Below are 21,356 nucleotides of genomic sequence, written 5' to 3' on the forward strand. Positions count from 1 at the left end.
GCATGTATGTGCGCATGTGTCCGTGTGTGTGTGTGTAAGAATAGGTGTGTGCGCATGTATGTGCGCGTGTGTCCGTGTGTGTGTGTAAGAATAGGTGTGTGCGCATGTATGTGCGCATGTGTCCTTGTGTGTTTGTGTGTGTGTATGAGTAGGTGTGTACGCATGTATGTGCGTATGTGACCTTATGTGTGTGTGTGTGTGCACATGGAGCTGACAGCTTGTGTGAGATGACCTGCTGTAACTACGTCACTATGACTGAGACCTGTGACCAAACTGTGGAGCTAAACTGTAGTCTACTTTTCCTTCTCTCCCTCTCTCCCTCCCTCCCTCCCTCTCCATCTCTCACTTTCTCTCCCAACTTCATCACTGCTGATCTGTTACACTGTGCCCTTCTCCCACTCAGGCCTCAAACCAGCTAACACCGCTAACGCCGCTAACACTGCTTCCTATGAATTTAATCTCCTCTCACTGACCTTACACACACTTGCGCCCTCAAACGAACACGAGCATTTATATTTCATGCTGAATAAATGTAACATGTCGAAATCCTTTTCCCATCCTGCTGCCTGAGCGCTTATTTTCTTCCGCTATCGCTACTATTTCACCCAAACAGTCCATATGCAGATCAATATATCCGTTCCCAGCTCTGTCAATCTGGCATCGGGGCATATGGAGCTGGGAAGTCTTAGGGGATGCAGGTGAAGGGGACGTGAACGGCTCGGACGTGCGTGTAGACACGTCGCAGCTGTGGGCACGGAGAGCCATGCCATACCTCGCTCACACACACAAGGGGCTGTTAGCATGGTGAGCCATTAGCACGGTTTATAGTGGCGACGCACGGAGCCCCAGGAGCAGTTTAGCAGTGCAGCGTATCCAAGCAGCACAGAACGGCCTTGGGGAGGCAACTATGGGAGCTTAGGGAGAGGAGAGAGAGAGAGAGAGAGAGAGAGAGAGAGAGAGAGAGAGAGAGAGAGAGAGAGAGAGAGAGAGAGAGAGAGAGGGGAGTGGAGGTGGTGTTAAATGATCACATCTCATGGAGGACCAGAGCCTAAGAGAGCCCCCCCTTCCAAACACCCACATACAGGAGCAAAGGCTGCCGGGCGATGTGGGAAGATGAGCCTCCCTTCATCTGTGCGCCTCCACCCCCTCTACCCCGCTCCTCCACCCCCCACCCCACTCCTCCTGCCTATTACACACAACCGTCTCCCTAGCCCACCGTCCACCACGCAGCCTCTTTATGCGCTAGCACCAAAGGACGAAAGATGAAGGTGCCGTGATACGTTTCGCACAACGCACGAGAAGGCAGCGGCTTTTCAGCTGCTTTTCTAAGGTACGGTGCCTAAGCTATTACAGCACGTTAATACATCACGAAACCCACAGCGGCTGAGCTCAAAAAGCCACTGTACCTGGGAACAGTGCTGTGGGTGAATGAGGCCCTATTCAGACGCTCGCCTTCTGTGTGCCAGTCTGGGGAAGAGGCCTGCGCCCACCGAGACGGCCCCATGCCTCCGCACCTCTGTGCTCAGCAGCTCCCAGCCCTCTGGGGCTCTCCCTCCATCTCCCTCCATCTCCCTCATCTCCCTCAATCTCCCTCCGTCTCCCTCCATCTCCCTCCATCTCCCTCCATCTCCCTCATCTCCCTCAATCTCCCTCCATCTCCCTCATCTCCCTCAATCTCCCTCCATCTCCCTCCATCTCCCTCCATCTCCCTCATCTCCCTCAATCTCCCTCCATCTCCCTCAATCTGCCTCCGAGCTCGGGATTTTCTGAAGTCCCAACTTCAAAATCGAAAGTCAAAGCTTTTCTGCCGACTGCCAGCTGTGTCTTTTAAGGCTCTGTAGAAATAGAGAGGGTTATGTAACACCCCCCCTCCCCGCCACCAAACACGAAACAAGCACATTGCATGCTGGGTAATGCATGGTAAAGACAAATATACGTAAAGCGCATAAGACAGCTGCCAATGGCATTTGCTATAATGAGGAGGAGGCAGTGGGTGGAGCTGTGATGGGGCACCCCGGCACAGGCTTTGCTGTGTACTGTAAATGTTTGGTGTAAATAATCGTTCTGACTGCTCGTGTTACAGTAAATGCATGTGGTGTGTGGTTTCTTCACTACGTCCATGCAAACTGTAACTGGTTTCACTGGAGATCTGGACAGCGGGCAACCTGCCACACGGTGAGAACTTCTGCTCACGCCAGATGGTGCCAGGGCAGGAGACATCCACAGGTGCGGCTGCCCTGAAGCTTCACCTCCTCCACCTCCTCCACCTCCCTCCACGGCCTGCTTCTTCGATCTCCTCCTTCTTCTCCAATGCCTCGGTTTTGCTTCCTTCGCAATAACCGTCAAAACAAGGACTTGGGAGAGGAGAAAAGTGGGAAGGCGTCCTATGATTCGCCTGTAATCACCAGTCAGCCCCACAGCGCCCACAATCAAATTTCAGCTGAAATCCAGAGCTAAAACCTCCCAGTGTATAAGAAGCTAAAAGCTCTACAGAGTACAAATGGGATAGAAAGAAAGAAAGAAATAAAGTGATATGAGGTTTTGTTTATACCAGCACAATGCGGATCTAGCATGGCTCTCCTGGTACAAGTGGACTTAATCAGAGAGGATAGATAGAAGGATAGAGAGAGAATGAAAGAGAAATACAGGATAGAAAGAGAATGAAAGAGACAGCATAGAGAGAGAAGAGGAACAAGACAAAAATATGTGGTGTGTGTGTGTGTGTGTGTGTGTGTGTGTGTGTGTGTGTGTGTGTGTGTGTGTGTGTGTGTGTGTGTGTGACTGTGTTTAAGAAAGAAAACATATACAGGAGAGAGCAGAGAAGGTGTACAAGTCTGCCACAGCATGAATGGATGAAGCCTGACCTCGGCTTGAAATAGACTATAGTGTGTGTGTGTGTGTGTGTGTGTGTGTGTGTGTGTGTGTGTGTGTGTGTGTGTGTGTGCCTGAACATGCAAATGCAAATGTGTGCATGTGTGTGCAATCTTGATTAACAATCGCATTACACAGGGGACACAGAGCTGGGTGACAGAGGTGACCAACAGGAGCCCAGGACTTTGTTTTCCATTACAGTGAATCACGAGGACAACAGAGCGACTGACACTGGCAGCTCCGAGCATGGCTCCTGCATACCTGATATCCTCCTCACATCAATAATACAGCACAGAGTACACTTCACTTCCCCTTATTGTCTAATTTTGGCAAATTTGAGTAAATATGCACAAAGTTCTCACATAAGCAACGACACTTGCTTAAACACTGTCAATTCACCTGTACACACACACACACACACACACACACACACACACATGTGCACACACATATAAACCTACAAGTACTGCACACGTCGCCCAACTAAATCTCTACAAGCTCTAAAGGACAGAAAGACAGGCCGTCTTTTCTGATGTTCCTGTGTGTTAGACTGGGGGGGGGGGGGGGGTTGCACTTACACTGACTACTGCAGGAACACAGGGTGCAATGAACAGCACAGAGAGAGGGAGAGAGTGAGAGAGGGAGGTAGAGAGGGGGAGAGAGAGAAGAGAGAGAGGTAGAGAGGGGGAGAGAGAGAAGAGAGAGTTCAGCTGTGAGCAGAAGATGACTCAGAGGTGTAGGTGTGTTCTACAGCAGCAGATCCTCTCTCCCCCTTCTCTCCCTCTCCTGATCTCTCTCTCCATCTCTCTCTCTCCTTCTCCTGATCTCCCTCTATCTCTCCCTCACTTCTGCATTTTAATTTACTGATGTATGAAACCTTTTACATTCGAAAAAAAACGTCAGCCTGCAGACTGATGTGAAGACCCAGCAGAATTTGCACTACGGCATTAGAGACTCACAAACTGGATGACTCTGCTCTCAGAAGCACGGCTGCTGGGGAAACCTCTGCATCATGGTTAATCGCGTTTATGATTTAAGAAGCTATGATTCAGGGAGGATTTGACAGATTGCTTGTTTAGTGCACAGTGCTGACTGCACCCATTTCAATAGCAGAAACCTTGCTCACAAGGGTCCATGTTGAGAACACAACAGTGTATCAGCGCCTCGCGTCCCTGCCTAATACCCCCAGCTCCATCTTTTATATTTGCCCAACGACGTGGGGTCCTGGGCACAACAGCTGCTTCCACGTTGCACGGGCAGGACGTGCGGAGATGACCCATCACATAAGACGGTAACATGCTCTAGATGTTTAGATCGGGACGCCAGGGCAGGTGCCATTTATGCACACGTTTCACCACTCGCTACCAGGCAAAAACCCAAACGGGGACGAGCGCGATCGGGATCGGGCGGCCGAGAAAAGGTCCGCCCACACAGGAAGGCGCTCCTCCAGCCCGCAGGGACGAGTGCACAGCAGAGAGAGTTCGACCGGGCTGAAACAGCCCCACGTCCCCCCGACGAAGCGCGTGGCTGAATCCGGCGTGGAGGCTGCGGGGTGTCAGCTACGTCCTAGCCCTGTGACCACACACCCCTGGAGCTCCGGCACGCTGCTGCCTTTCGTTTCCAGTGTTTGCTTCCCTGTTGTGTTTTCTCTCTTCTCTCTGTGGTGTTTTTGTTTCCTTGTTATGGTGTTTTCTTTCTTCCCTCTGTGGTGTTTTCTCTCTTGTTTCTTTTTTGACTTTCTCTCAGCTTTGTAGTTTATTTATGCCTTTCAGGTCAGCTTTGAACACACTCTTCCTTCTCAGCGTGTGTCTCAGAGTGTTCGCTGCTTCTGTGCACTGTTTATGTCAATGTCAATTTTACGTTTGAATACGATTTAGGAACTTAGTCTGGGGTAAGACATGAAAACAGTTACAAACACGGCCAGCGGGAATGTGGAAGAACACGTTACCTAAAAAAAGTGCATTCTTTGGCAAAAAACATACATAAGCACGCTAAAACAAACAAGTGTGGTGTGTAAATATTTTAGGTAGGTGTGGAAAAATGTTTAAATGCATTCAGAAATGTAGTTTATAGTTTGTTTATTTTTATAATAGTTTATTTTGTCAATTGACAAAATGCAAAATAACTTTAAAAAAGATAAATGTGAATCAAATCGATATTTGGCGTAACCAACCTTTGCCTTCAAAACAACATCCGTCCCTCTATGTACACGTGCACAAAGACAGGGATCATGTAGGATAAAAGTCAGGTGTATGAATAAACCAATTATACCAAACAGATGATAATGAGCATAATTTCCATAGGTAGGCTGAAACGCAGCCAAACTCTGCTACAAAGGTGAGGTGATGGAAGATAACTTCATGTCACAGATCACACACCACGGCAAGACACAAGGTACTTATACTTCATCAACAAGGTCTCTCCCAGGCAAAGATTTCAAAGCAGTCTGGGGTTTCACGGTGTGCTGTACAAGCCCTTTTTGAAGAAACACAAAGAAACGGGCCACGCTGAGGACAGTAGACGTTGTAGTCGGCCAAGGAAACCTGATGAAAGACACATCATGGCTTACTTCCCTTCGACATCGCAATGTGTCCAGCAGTGCCATCAGCTCAGAGCTGGCAGAAACCATTAGCACCCTGGCATACCCATCTAGTGTTCGCAGAAGTCTGGACAGAAGTGGACTTAGTGGAAGAACTGCAGCCAGAAAGACGTGTACCGTCGACGTGGAAACAATCAAAGGGATTCTGCTGTGCATGAGAAGGACCTGGGGTGGAGACAGCGGGTGCTTTGGAGTGGTGAGTCAAAAAATTGAAATATTTGGCTGTAACAGAAGGCAGTATGTTTGCCGGAGGGCTGGGGAGTGGTAGAAAAATGAGTGTCTGCAGGCAACAGTGAAGCGTGGTGGCGGTTCCCTGCATGTTTGGGGCTGCATTTCACCAAACAGAGTTCAGGATTTGGTCAGGATTAATGGTGTCCTTAATGCTTAGGAACACAGGCCGCCGTAAAAGATCAGTGGTTAGTTCTCCAAGATGTTTGGAACAAGCCATGTGGCCCTGAGTTCCATTGAAAGCTGTGTGTACCCAGAAGAACCGATGTTTTGAAGGCAAAGGGTGATCACACCATATAATGATTTGATTTAGATTTTTTTTGCATTCTTTTCCTGCAGCATTTGTTCTGTGTGTGTGTGTGTGTGTGTGTGTGTGTGTGTGTGTGTGTGTGTGTGTGTGTGTGTGTGTGTGTGTGTGTGTGTGTGTGTGTGTGTGTGTGTGTGTGTGTGTGTGTAATATATAATGTGTGTGTATACCACCTTAGCCAACTAAGCTGAAATGAGTTGCTTAAACAAAAGGTCATAAAGGAATGATTTGTTTAAAGACCACAGTACTGTAGTCACAAATAGTCCCTAATGAGCAGAAGTCAGCACATTCTCCTTTCATCCTACCTCGTTTTGTTTCTTACTCACAGTTATAAAGATGACCAACCTCTTGTTTCCCACATGCAGGTTCTGTCTGGTTCTGTCTGCAGGATCTATAAAATCACAGGACACTGTCTTCTCACTCGGGTGCTAATTCCTCAGGACCAGGATGCATTCAGCTACAGAACCTCTAGAAGTGAGAACAATGCCACATTTGCTCCCCTAATTCCAGCCATTCCAGATCAATCTGCAAGATAGCTTCAAATGATCTCCTAACGCACTACCTCAAACCAGTAGAAAGGCATTCCCCATGTCAGCCACTGAGTTGTTCATGCTCTCAGTTGGGGGTGGGTGATATGATAAAAGCATAATATCACAATACGTTTTTCATAGTGTATGATATGTATCACAGTCCCCTCTTTGAGTCTTGGTTCCTCTCAAGGTTTGTTCCTCATGTTCTAGGGAGTTCTTCCCTAGTTCATCCCTTGGCTTGGTGTTTGCACTCGGACATGTATAAACAATGAAACAATGGCTCCTGTAAAAAGTGCTATATAAATAAATTGGACTTGACTTTTGGCCAACGGACAAAGAAAAGCTCACGACATCCATGCGCTAGCAGGTGCGGCAAACGCCTGTCTCACCTGTGACGGGCGCTTCGATGTCCAGCATGGTCTTCTCCTGGCGTAGGATGGCTGCCCCCTCATTGACGATGCGTAGGGCCACGGCTTCCTCCACCCGGCCTTCTTTGGTGAGGTGGGCTTTGAGTAGGTCCACCCGTGGCTTGCCCTCACAGTCAAACACCTCCTTCATGGTGAGCCGGTGGCTGAGAGGGAACGGCACGGCTAGGGAGAGAGCACACAGCAGAGGAACCCGTCAGTCCTCCTACAGGACCCAAGTGAGAGCAGGCTCCACTCGCCTTCGTGTGTCCCATTGTGCCGCAGAGCCGTGTCAACCGAACGCCCCCCATCTGGAGGGAAAAGCAAATGTTTCAGTGCAAGCCAGCCATCAGCCATGTTCTTTGAGCAAATCAAATAATAGGACAAGTGACAGATGGGATTTAATCCTATCTATGAATCAGACTATGTTTATCTACCAATCAGACTGTTTATCTACCAATCAGACTGTCTCTCCAGGCTTGAGGAAATGCTGTTATTGTGGAATACCCCATGGCTGAAACTTGCTGAACTGCCACATTTAGACCTGCAGAACAAAGAGATGCACCCTGTGAATTCACGATCTAGTGTATCATTCACCAGCTAATCTGAACTACATCCAGAGACCACAGCTTCTCACACCCTCTTAGCTCATGAAAAGGGAAACTGCTATATGTTTGAGTCTTACGGACGTCACAAAGAACTACAGTAGTGACCGAGACAAGATTCTAAGACCCAGGTGTGTGATGATCAATACATCGATGATCAATACTGCATGAGACTCTAAGCCTTGCTGAGGAGAACGATCAACATCTCAATTTCTCAAAAAGCTGTCACAGGCTGTCACTGTTTATATACTGATGAAAAAAAAAGACTGCCTTAGTATCAGTGGCTTATTGCCTGCTAAAAAGAAGTTCTTAAAAACCTGGTCTATTTTAATTATGCATGTTTCATTAGCATCATCATTTATTCATTGACAAAAAATGAAAAAGGCAAAAATGACCTTTTAGCATAAACACAATAGCTGGGCTTCACTGCACAGGGTGAACAACACTTCACAGCCTCATCTGCTTATGCATGCTTTCAAACAGCTCGCGCCACTGCGCTTCGAGCCGACGAGCCCAGAGGGCAACCGGACGCTCACCCAGAATTACGTTCGAATTCAGCTTCCGATCTATTGGAACAACAATACTGAAAACGGGGACAGGGGCGGTTTCTTTCCATTCTGACTCAGGCTCCGACGGGCACAGCGATGACACGTGGACCTGTGCAGCGGGATGGTGAATGATATGCGTGCGCGTGCAGTTGGAGACGGGGACGGTGAGGCGGTAATTGTAGAGTGTGGTTACAGGATCGATGTCGACAGACAAACCAGCTTTTGAGATGGATGATGCAGTCTGAAGAAAAGCACGGAGGAAAAAGCACCACAATGAAGCCGTGGACTCTGCATCTGTGAATACAGATGTGTATGTAAGTAGCTTGAATGGAGAGAGACAGAGGGGGAGAAAAGGAGAGAGAGAGAGAGAGAGAGAGAGAGAGAGAGAGAGAGAGAGAGAGAGAGAGAGAGAGAGAGAGAGAGAGACGGACTGCTAATTGCTGACAGGATCACATGTTCCATCTCTACATATCTCCTGTCTCAAACCCAGATCTACACCTAAAACCTCCAAAGCACCATGACATCTTACTGTAATCCAGCAGTGTGGGCCTACGTGCGGGGTTTACATGGCATCGCCAACGTGCTAACGAGAGCTCGGCGGCAGAGAGACGGGACGGGGATCCGTGAGGCACGCTCAGTGGGTGCAACACAAAGCTAAATAATTCATGCTCGACTTGAGGAGGAAAAGTGAGAACTGGCAGAGATGGAGACAGACGCGGACACGACCATCCCTACTCCAGCGCGGGGTTTGAACCGGGGAAAACGCACACACACACACGCGTGTGAAACTCTGTGCGTGTGGAGTGTCTCCTGACTTTTCTTGATCATACTGTTGTGTTTTGCATCAAGAAAATGTGTAATAAAAAAATAAATAAAAAACACGGTTGAGCAAATCGCAGTGTGCCTAACAACTGTAATACACTGCATGTTTACTTCGTCTGTGCAAGGCGAGAACTGTTGGCCAGTTTATAGGCGGGGGGGGGGGGGGGGGGGCAAACACGGGTGTCCTGTGGCTGGTCAGAAAGGACTTGTGCAGCAAAGGAACAGTGACACCATCTGAGTGGGTTGTTTTATGCCTCGTTCTGCAGAGTGGCAGAGGTTTGGGGAGGGGGATAAAAGGGGAGAGGAGGAGGTAGAGAGAGAGAGAGAGAGAGAGAGAGAGAGAGAGAGAGAGAGAGAGAGAGAGAGAGAGAGAGAGAGATCTGAGCAAAAGCAGCAGTTTAGCACGCTGTCTCATCATAGATCTGATGGCACAAGCACATAATGTCCCTATCTGTCCATGTCCTCTCCCACTCTACGCCTGGAGGCCAGAAGCTCACATGCTTAGGCGTAGACACACACACACACACACACACACACACACACACACACACACACACAATAAAGAAGAGGGAATCAGTGAGTTATAGGCAGCATATGAGTGTTTATTGTAAGTAAGGATGGACTCCACCTGTAGATGGACTCAGACACAATTGCTGTTCTGAGTCTACTTATAAAAATGATGCATGTATCAACTAATGCCAATACTGCTTTAATGTAGGCACTACAGTTGTTACAGGGTAAATGATGAAACATGACTGTGAAAGTACAGTTTCCCATTCACCCTTCTCTAGCACCATCACTAATCACCATATCAGCCTTAAATATTGACCTAACATGCTACATCTGGCATAAAGTAGAACCCCACACACTTAGAGGAGTAAGAGACATTTCACTAACGTGGAGGCATTTGCCAGACAGAAGACGAAATAGAGATGGCTAGAGAGGGAGAGAGAGACAGCTAGAGGAAGAGAGCTATAGAGAGATAGATAGATAGATAGATAGATAGATAGATAGATAGATAGATAGATATATAGATAGATAGATAGATAGATAGATAGATAGAGAGAGAGAGAGAGAGAGAGAGAGAGAGAGAGAGAGAGTCATACAACAGCAGCTTGGCTCTTTGCTTGCACTGAGAGCTGTTGGACTGTGATGCATGTTGCCGAGCAACAGCCACTGACTACTGGAGACTGGCCAGTACTGACACAGTATATACAGTGATTTGGGAGTAAATCTTGTACAAGCAGGGCTACTTGCATACATGCAAGCACACAATTCACAGCTCACAGCCCACAGCCCGCTGTGACACACATCTACTGTCAGACGATAAAAGGAAAAAAAACAGAAAAAAGGGAAAACTAAAAAGGGAAAGTTTCCACTGAAATTATGCTGCATTACCTGCATTACCTGTTTCTATGAAAGTGCACAGTGCTCACAGCCACTGGCGTAGGGGAGGGGCACGCAAGGCACGCACTAGATATGTTGCAGATATCTTCCCATAATTTGGAAGAAATGGGAAATGTTGTCAGGGTGAATTCTGCAGAAAGTGCAATTCGCTTCCATGTCCTTTATAACCCATTGTTAAAAATGTTTTTGATGGATAAACTAAATTATTTTAAAATATACTTCTTTCACTTTATGTATGATATATATTTTGCTGGCAAGGTCCAGATCTCTTTCCAGTCGAGGTTGTTAAAGATGGTGTTCCAATAGATACATATGGATTAGATACACCATCTTTCTGAAACAGTGAGCATATATGATTACTATTGTGTGATGTATATATATATATATATATATATATATATATATATATATATATATATATATATATATATATATATATATATATATATATATATATAAACACATATGTGGACACCCAAAAATCCCCATGAACATAGGTGGGACTCAATGGGAATCAATACCATTGTATCTCCAGATTCTATTCTTGCCTCTAACATTCTGTTTTCTTTGCTAATTATTTAAACCTCCCTCATTTCCTTTGTTCCCTTCCTCGTTTTGTTTTTTTTCACTTAGTCTCACATCTGTCTCATATTCTCCTTCGCTGATGTCACTGTCACTGTAAGTGGACTCTTACACACTACCTACTGGAATATCCTCAATAACTGTATAGTGTGATGTTGATGATCTACACTGCCCTGGTTGAAAAACAACACATATACATGTGTGCTATAATGTACTGTCGTTGAAATTTGAACCTTAATGGTCAGCAAGAACAGTCAAAAGCAGTTGGGTATGGTATCAGAGTAGAGTACAAAGTTTATTAAAGACAAAAGACAGAAAAATAGATGGATCGATCCAGAGCTCAAGAGCGTCTGCAAGAGAAAGCTGCCCCCCACTCACAGACCATAGTTCTTATACTATTTTGCTACATGATTACATCATACTTCCATGACATGAGTTAAGCATGTTAGGTCTCATTGGTGGCCCATGTGAGGTGAGGTGATGGGGTGAGGTATCACACCCATCACTCCTTCCCTGCCAGGGTCATTTGGCCAAGGTCTCCTTGCTTCTCCGGTCCGTCAGATGCACCATTCTAACGCAACTCATCCTTATCTACAAACCAGAGACCTTCAGGGCTGTCTACCTTCACCTCACAAGGAGTGCCTTCACACAATTTACTACTTTATTACTAGAGAGAGTGCCTACAAGCATGTAAGGCATACAATGATCAACGTGTACTAGGCCTAACATATGTTCAATATATACCTTAATAACGTGATTTCCATTCTACTCACTACTAAGTGTAATCAATACATACGTGTATATTGATGAATATTACAGTAAGACAATATATGAATTTTTCACCAACGGTACACACACACACACACACACACAAATGTTCTTAGATTTAGCTTTTTAGGCAATAAAAATGAAAATTTTTATATTTGTTTCTATTTACAGCAACAACACATTTTGTACAAATTTACTTTTATTATTTATATGAACGGCTTAAAAATCTATGACATGGTACATCGTTCAACGTATTGCTATTATTGCATAATGCCCACATATGTGGACACTTGGTTTATGAGGTAAAAATCCTTAGATGTTAATGTGAAAACTAACAATACCTTGCAGCAATACTTTTCTTTGTGTATGTTAAAATAAGTCCGACATTAGCATTGTATACATAGTTAGTTAGCTAGTTAGTCGGACTTATAAATATCTAGCTAGCTAGCTGGTTATTTGTTTTACCATAGTTCATGGAGCTTCCAACTGTCTAAATGAGTTCCTGAAAAAATAAACATGAAACAGACCCTACTGACAGCCAATCACAATTCACATCCAGAAGCCAATCCTGTCTGGGTCCCTCCCACGACTGTCAAAAATCAAACGATCTGCTCCGCGAGCAGGAGCTTAATCGCAAGCAGAAAGGTGTGACAAATTTTCTTTGCGCAAGCAACTCTCTCCTCGCGCGCGAGAGTAGTTTTGCTCGCACGAAAGTCATTTTGCTCGCGCGAGAGTAAGTTTGCTCGCGCGAGGAAGCTCTCTCCGCGCGCGCGAGAGCATTTTTGCTCGCGCGAATAAGCACTTTTCCTCGCGCGAAATGATTTTCCGCGCTCGCGATTATTGACTTGGATTTGACGCCATAGTCGCTCGCGATATTTTAGCTCACGCACGGGCCTCCTCATTGCCTCCTTGCGGTGGGGCCCCAGAATTTTGCGCTACGCCTCTGCTCACAGCATTAGGTGTGCTAAGTAAATCCCCATTTAGAGTGTCCGTCCATAGCTGTCATCATCAAAGCAGGTTTTGGTCAGTGGACACTCTGCTCTGCCAAGAAGTGATTGGCTAAAATGCAGTGCATGAGACTGTAGCTGCAGCCATGACTCCAGGTAACAGGTTTAATTAATTTATTATTTTATTCATTTATTTACTTTACTGGGGCTCCATGGGGACTGCATCCACATCCAAGATGATCTAAAATCCTGAATTAAATATATTTTCAGACAGACTAAACAATGGAATGATGTAACCTTGGCAAACTGATCACTCATGTGTCAATGCCACAGCCAACTTGTGTGTGTGTGTGTGTGTGTGTGTGTGTGTGTGTGTGTGTGTGTGTGTGTGCTTGATTGCCCAAAGGTAGCCTGTGACCATAATATGCCATGTGCATCTGCCTGCCAGTTCCCCTTGTCCTATCAGCAGGCCCAGTGTCTGTCAATGACTAAGGACTTGTGGACATCTGCACACATAGCTAATATGTACAATTAAGCAGAATGTTAAATATAGCAAAAGCAAAAGCTTTGTGGTTAATAATTCAGTATTGTGTGAATGCATTGGCATTTAGAGATTGCTGATGCTACCAGAGAGAGACACAAAGAACTTATGTAACTAGTCATAATCCAGTCAGATCAGAGAGAGACACATAGAACCTGTGTAACTAGTCATAATCCAGTCAGATCAGAGAGAGACACAAAGAACCTGTGTAACTAGTCATAATCCAGTCAGATCAGAGAGAGACACAAAGAACCTATGTAACTAGTCATAATCCAGTCAGATCAGAGAGAGACACAAAGAACTTATGTAACTAGTCATAATCCAGTCAGATCAGAGAGAGACACAAAGAACCTATGTAACTAGAAATAATCCAGTCAGATCAGAGAGAGACACATAGAACCTGTGTAACTAGTCATAATCCAGTCAGATCAGAGAGAGACACAAAGAACCTGTGTAACTAGTCATAATCCAGTCAGATCAGAGAGAGACACAAAGAACCTATGTAACTAGTCATAATCCAGTCAGATCAGAGAGAGACACAAAGAACCTGTGTAACTAGTCATAATCCAGTCAGATCAGAGAGAGACACAAAGAACCTGTGTAACTAGAAATAATCCAGTCAGATCAGAGAGAGACACATAGAACCTGTGTAACTAGTCATAATCCAGTCAGATCAGAGAGAGACACAAAGAACCTGTGTAACTAGAAATAATCCAGTCAGATCAGAGAGAGACACAAAGAACCTGTGTAACTAGTCATAATCCAGTCAGATCAGAGAGAGACACAAAGAACCTGTGTAACTAGTCATAATCCAGTCAGATCAGAGAGAGACACAAAGAACCTGTGTAACTAGTCATAATCCAGTCAGATCAGAGAGAGACACAAAGAACCTGTGTAACTAGTCATAATCCAGTCAGATCAGAGAGAGACACAAAGAACCTATGTAACTAGTCATAATCCAGTCAGATCAGAGAGAGACACAAAGAACCTGTGTAACTAGTCATAATCCAGTCAGATCAGAGAGAGACACAAAGAACCTGTGTAACTAGTCATAATCCAGTCAGATCACTGGGGGACAACAGGAATGACACACAGAGGGGAATGAGAAGCAGGATTCACAGGTCTGCATTTGTGTTTGCCAAGAGGACTTCCACTACCAGGAGGCTACTGAGCCAACGGGGAGATTATCTGATTAATCTCACTTAACCTGGGTGTACATACCTATAACACACACCCTCTCTCCCTGACACACACACCATTGCACAATTTCAGCAGAATTCAAGTATCACAGAGTGGACTTCAGAAGGAAGCGTGTGTTCCCCCTGTTTTTTTACCAAACACCAAACAAGGGCCACAAACAGGACGGGGAGCCCCTCTCTACAAACCCCAGGCCCGCTGGCACGGGTGATCTTTCATCAGCCCGCCTGGACATTTTGTTTCCAAGTGGCAAACTCCGCCACGTCTGGCTGATGGATAGAGCGTGCGTTCGGGAAAGCGGCGAACAGAAAAGTGGAAACGCCGACAGAACATTAGAAATAACTGAGCGAACCAGGGTGCGTAACCACCTCCTCCTCCGTCTTAATTCCTCTATGTTCTGTAAGTACCCGGTTTGTGTATCTTGTGTTCACACTCACAATTGTTGTGTGTGCGTGATGTGCGAACGTGCTCCCCTGCCGGCCCTGCTCATCTCCCATCATCCCTTGCTCCCTCCTCCTGTCTGAGCAGCTCCTCCCCACCGCTCCAGCACACCTCCCCCTCAGTTCCTGTCCACACTCGTGCTCCTTGTCCTTGTCTAGCCTTCACCTTCGTTGTGCTCCTGCCTCCTCATCCTCTTCTTCTGACACCACAGCCCCACTCTCTTCCTGCACATTCTCAGCCTCGACGTTCTCCATCCCTGGGTCCTCATGTCTACCTTTGACATTTCCCCCCCATCTCAAAAACCTCAGGGAAGTTTCATTATGTAAGAGAGCCGTGTGCAGTAAAACAACTGCTGCACACCAATGCTTAAATAATTCACCCACGCTGCTCCATAAAGCCAGTGAGATCGGATCGTGCATGTCCCCCCCAGCTCCCAGGTCGCTGCCTCGTGGACGTCTCCTGCATCTCCCCGCTGTTCCCCTCAGTGTGCCTCCTCCTGGGGACGGATCCTGGGTGGACAAATACGTCTGCCCTGCTGCACATCCAGTCTGCACAAGTCATTAAGAGCTGGGTTGCTCAGATAGTGATTTAAACCACACTGTCTGAACATATGATATGCGGAAGGTTCATCAAAACCTAACACATCAGACAGCCCCATAGGGAAGAATACTTGCTTGCACCATATTTGATCAGTCTAGACACATCAATAGAGTCATAAGAGAAAAAGAGGATGACACCACTCACTGAAAAAACCTCGGTGATAAAACCAAAATGTTTTCAGCTAAGCACTGGCCCCAATGCAAGAAACCTAACAATATATCTCAGTAAGACGGTTTTCTGTCAGTATATGGTTAAAAAAAATCACCCTTCCCAGAGATTAATGGTGCTGCATGTAGAAATAAACAAGTAATTAATCATTTGCTTCTAGCATCTACAGGATCTACTGTGACAAATGTCTATTTACGGCTCTCATTGAATCAGTGCATCTGCTTCATGGTAATCATCTAAATGTAAAACTCCTAAAGGAAGACCCTTAACAGGGGATTGGATGATTGACTCAAATCTGCAGAACAGTCTTTAGCAACAAATTAACATTCCTATTAGCAAATGACTGTGCTGATAATGCCTTTTTTTTCATGGCAGCATACATGGCAGTCGTATGCGGTGTTATGGGGGTACACGCCAGCGTCCTGACCACAACCGCAGAGCCGGAACGACGCACCAGGGCCCACCTGAACTAACACAGTTAATGTCCTAGAACTGAACTGGGTAAAGTAGGCCACCCATCACTCCGAGACAAGCCCACATGAGACGCTTGCACTGGGAGCCCGTGTGCACACTGGCCCAGTGGCATCCACAGCACAGCAGACTCCCACCACCAGACTAGACCATGCTTTGCTGGGACTGAGGCAGTGGAGTCAGACACTGACCTAAATCATACCAGATGCCAGTGCAAAACAGTACTGGGACCAACGACGACATAGTTTTTCTGTCTTTAGACTTGAATGGCCACATTAAATGTCTGCATATCACCTTACTCAAAATCAACTCAAATTAGGAGAACGGATTAAAAATGTAAATAAATACATCACGGAACTGTAATCAACTTACAATGTAATTATATGCATTTTAGAAAACAAATAAATAATGATATTTTAATACTTCCCAGCCAACACAAAATCAATTTCTAGTTTCCATACTAATGCAACAGATGAGCAACAGATGAGCTACAGATAGAGCGATTTATCATGACATGTAGTCTTATGGGCCTAACTTATGTGGCCATGTGTGAACCTGGTAAAAGTAATACATCAAAAAACATCACCACTGAAGAGTGATATTGTGTTTATTGTATGTGCCTGTTTGTTTGTGGTTCTGTTCTGTAGTCAAGTGAATATAAACTTTCAGCTGACTCCATGACTGGGTTTCTTAGAAGTGCTTATTTATTATTGATGTGTTTTTTGCTTATGATACAATCTCTCCTTGCTATATGAACAGGAAGCAGTGTGGGGGTGCTCAGTGTTGGGAACGAGTGGGAAACCACACGTTCCCACAGTAGGGTGTGCAGGAGCGGAGCAGTGGCCCATCACACTGACACTGTGTGGAGGTGCTGTGAACTTCCACTGAGTGAACACCCTGAGGTCTGTGTGTGGGTGCATGTCACCATGACTCACTGCTGTTGGTGACTACTTTCTTGCAAATACGGCTTCTTATGGGGTGTTTTGTTGATCTGGTTCGACTCACACAGGAGAAGCCCTATGGCCTCCTAAATGGTCGTTTAGGGTTCTACATAGTCTGATAAATGATAACAATACAAAACAGCATAAATTAGAATTACAGCAAAAAATTTGAGTTTATAGTATTGGAACCTACACCCTTGGCCACCAAATTACAGAATTAAGTATTTTCTTGTAAGAGACCTACAGGTTTTAATGTCCCAAACCAACCACTGTATTCTTTCTTGAACAAATCAATTAAGACAATTTGTTCAGACTGCCTTTCTTAGTCGCATATATTTTCTACTTAAGGGTTTTTCAAAATTATTTTCATAGCCACAAATATGTAAATATGGCTTTGTGTTTTGCTTTAGGTAAATATGACAGTTTAATAGGGTAAAACCCACTGAGTGAGAAATTTTTCTTAGGTTTCCACATTACTGCATGATTAAGAACATACTGGAAAACAAAAACCTTTTTGCAACGCTGTTATTAACATTACAGTAGATTATTGGATACTCCTTGTAAACCTCTCATGTCATTACCATATACTGTGAAATACTGCATGGCTAAATGTCAGATACTGTTTGGGGAACGATTGTATTATACGGAGCCCATAAGGTGACATCATGTAAAAAATATAATAACGCGTAGCCACGCCTTATTAACGCGTGCGAACGACTTAGTAACGCGTGCGAACGACTTAGTAACGCGTGCGAACGAGATAATTAATTAAGATAATTAAGTATTACTTTATATAAAGCCAGGTTTACCTTCCTTGGGCAGGCAGTTAGCGCACATCCCTGGGATCTGCTTGCTTTGCTGTGAAAAAAAAAACTTTGTTGCCGCGCGTGAAAGGCGACATTAGTATCTCGTTCCCACGCGTTAATTATCTCGTTCCCAAGCGTTAAATATCTCGTTCCCACGCCTTAAATATCTCGTTCCCACGGGTTAATAAGTCGTGGCCACGTGATGTCACTTTACGGGCTCCGTAGTATTACAGAATATTGCTGAAAATATGGTTTCAAAGTAAGCCACCGTATTGTTGGATTGTATAAAATTCCGTTACAAAGGCCTAGACATAGCGGTACTTGGCATACGAACACACTAGTGCTCGCATGCGCGCGGGCGGGCGCGCACGAGCTCGCGCAGACGCACACACACACACACACACACACGTAAGGACAGAACTCTGTAATAATGACACAAATGTTGGAATGACTGATGGCTGGGACAGAAAGGAGCGGTAGATCCATAGTCACCTGCAAACATATAACTGGATTATTATTGGACACAGGTTGTGTCTCTAAATACAAACTATCATTTAACACGGTCTGTTTACACAGTAATCCTTTGCATCGCTTGTAATACATGACGTTCTCAGCTTCACTATATTACTGTTCCCTGTCAGTGTTTTCTTTACACGTTACCACTCAGATAAGTATTTCCCTTTAACAAAGGCGAATTTTTACGGTTAAACACGATAAAATCAATTAGAAGCAATGATTGCCTCTCAAATGGGCGGGTGTGGCTACAAAATAATAACAAGCGCTGTGAAACTTGGGTGAAAAACAGAGGATCCATGTCCTCTTATTCCCATCATTATTAGAAACGCTGGGTTTACGGCACGCGCCCTCTATTACTGTGCCAGCCAAATCCTGCTGCATCACCGCCTCCGCCGCAGAGACGTCCACACACATCCACACACCGCCTCGTACCACCTCACCCTGCCCGTGGACCACACTCAATCAGTCGGACGAACAAAAAACACGTCGTCTGAAAAACAATTACCGACAGAATCCCCCCAATCCGCCGCATAATCTAGCCGGTGACGAGGCTACGTGTCAATGTTTATCAACATAAGCCGATCAGCGCAAATGCAATTATCAAACATATGCATCATCAAACAGCCATAAGCGCAGACGTGAACGTTTTAAATGACATTTAAACATCGTCCTTGTACATCGGTATTGCAGTCACAACGGTAAAGTCTGACACAATATTTCCAGTCGAGGCAAAAACTGAACATGATGCAGGAGAGGTTAAAACCATCAACACTTACATTTCACTACTCGATCGGTGGCGTTTAAGACCATGTCAGCGTTAGACATCTTCATGGGCGGTTGAGGTCTCCGGGCGAATGGTTGTGTCCCTCCTCGCGGAAGAAGCTCTTTATTCTCGGTGTGTTTTCGCGGGTGCGAGATGCGGTTGGTGCAGTGGCATCACTTGGATGCGTCTCTCCGTGTCTCGCCGCCGGTGCTGGGAATGACTATTGCTGCCTAGAGAGGGTGGATGGTGCCGAGGCTGCTACTGCTCTATAGTGTGGGGGAGGACGGAGCGAGCGGGTGGAGGAGGAGAAGGGAGGAGGGGGGGGGGGGGGGTACGAGAGGAGCAAGCGCGCTCCTGAGAAAGGGAGCGAGCGCGCACTACTCGGGAGATCCTCTAGGCGCGTTGCACCACCCCGACACGGCGAAGAGGGGAACTCCCACGCACCCGTTTTAAGGGGCTGCCTGATGCTGCCATCAGGTGGAAGCGGAGGGGTTTCCCGAGAATACGCACGCCATGTTTGCTAATCAATATCCATTTGACGCAAAGCAAAAGTCTGTTGGGTGTTGGTAGTAATTGGCATCACTGTCCCGTGAAGCACCGTTGTGTTAACGTGAGACAATACGGTAATTAATAGTGCACTGGACAGTAACAAATTAAAACACATCCTATAAATTACATTTACAACTTCCACTAGCGCTACTTAAGCTAGCTTATTGTGCTAGACAATTTATAGAAATTCTTATATAGGACAGTAGTGTTTTAGTTTGATCTGTTCACAAAATATGACAATTATTTATTCATGAAAATTTATGTACAGTAGAATTGATTGCAGTGCAAAAGCACCGCCCCAATTTTGAGTGACAGCTGCCAATCAACGAACATTAGATATAGATTTATCGATAGATTTAGAGAGTAAACTCGGGACTTTGCATCCTACAACCTTTTCAGCTGTGCATTTTGATTTTTAGAACATTCCAAATATGTCGAAAGGTATTGTTAAACAAATGAGAAAGCAAGAAAGCAATACATACCCTGATATCTAAAGATGTCTAAAGTAAATTGTGTCCTCCAGGGTGGTCTACTAGTGTCATTATCATGTTATTTTATGATATCACTGTTTTGTAACACTGCATCAATTACCATCCATGGTAGTTAATATGGGACTTTTGCTTTGAAATCTTGTATTCATTGCAATTCAATAAACACTGCAGCTACTTTCACGCATACGGTATTCTCGGCCTTGACTGTCCATGATGGTCACAGCACAATGAAAAGAAAGAAAAGAAAGAACGTGGTCATCTAAACACCCATGGGGTGCAGGAGTACATCGGAAGTCGATTTTACTGGGCGTTCAAGCGAATACATTGTGATAGGTAATTATTGTCGGACATCCCTGGTTGGTGTTGTTTTTTTTGTGATAAAAGCAAAAAAACGGCAAAAGAGAGTCTCATATGGTTAATTAAAAAAGGTAAGAAACTATTGCAACGTTATGTACGTTGGGTACGTGCTAGTTATTCTTAGGGTCTGTGTTGCTCAGCGATCTGACCTGCAATCTAAGTATGTTTCTGGCTCTCGAGCCAGACCAGTACGTTAGCTACGATGTTGAAGTTAGCTCTTTATTCTCAGCTCCTTATTTGATTTTTTTCCTTTCCAAATCAATTACTGCGCCGCCGGCTGCAATGACGCCTTGACGCCTGTAGGGGCGCTCATTGACTGAGAAGTGCTGGTATGCGACGAAAACGCACGACGGCGTGTCTCACCACTTTGTATTGCTTAAGACTAACGGGCCCTAAAAGACTTAATCATACAGACTGCGCTGACCATTCACGTTCTCATAACGAACAAGAGTTCGCGAATACATAAAACCATTTAACGTTTCATTTATATAACAGGCTGGGCCGTGCCAAATGTATAAAAGGCATATAGGAAAGGTTGAGTGAAGACTGGGGACATGTTTCATGTCATGGGCAGTTTTTTGAGGGGTTTGAGAGCTGAATGACTTGGCCTGTTTGTCCTGTAGACCTCACCGTACACTCACGTATGCTCGGGCATCCGACAAGATTTGCCAAGCCTGTATTATCTGCTGTCCCAAAGAGTACGTGCTGTTAATAGCATCAGGAACTCGAGAAGATATTTCACACATTTCATAATTCTGTGAAGTATTATTATAAGAGGGAACTTTACACCTCCCTTATGGGGGTGTTATGATGATCTGTAGCCATCAGGATCTGTACTCCCCTGCTGGAATAACCAATTGATTTAAGCAATAATCAAGTCGTCTACTTTGCGACACA

The 21,356-nt window shown here is 45.3% G+C and overlaps 1 protein-coding gene across 3 annotated transcripts in view; it reads right to left on the minus strand.

Annotated features, from left to right (window-relative positions):
- Positions 1-19,357, minus strand: part of ppp3ca (protein phosphatase 3, catalytic subunit, alpha isozyme) — a 34,771-nt gene extending 15,414 nt beyond the window's left edge. For all 3 annotated transcript variants that reach the window (XM_076980309.1, XM_076980308.1, XM_076980310.1), the window contains exons 1-2: positions 19,076-19,357; positions 6,925-7,125 (exon numbers count right to left, since the gene is read on the minus strand). In XM_076980309.1, the coding sequence (XP_076836424.1) occupies positions 6,925-7,125; positions 19,076-19,130 (256 nt within the window). In that variant the 5' untranslated portion in view covers positions 19,131-19,357. The remainder of the gene's footprint in view (positions 1-6,924; positions 7,126-19,075) is intronic.
- Between the last annotated feature and the right edge of the window lie 1,999 nt (positions 19,358-21,356).

This window comes from Brachyhypopomus gauderio, chromosome 18 (genome assembly GCF_052324685.1).
Source record: "Brachyhypopomus gauderio isolate BG-103 chromosome 18, BGAUD_0.2, whole genome shotgun sequence".
Taxonomy (NCBI): domain Eukaryota; kingdom Metazoa; phylum Chordata; class Actinopteri; order Gymnotiformes; family Hypopomidae; genus Brachyhypopomus; species Brachyhypopomus gauderio.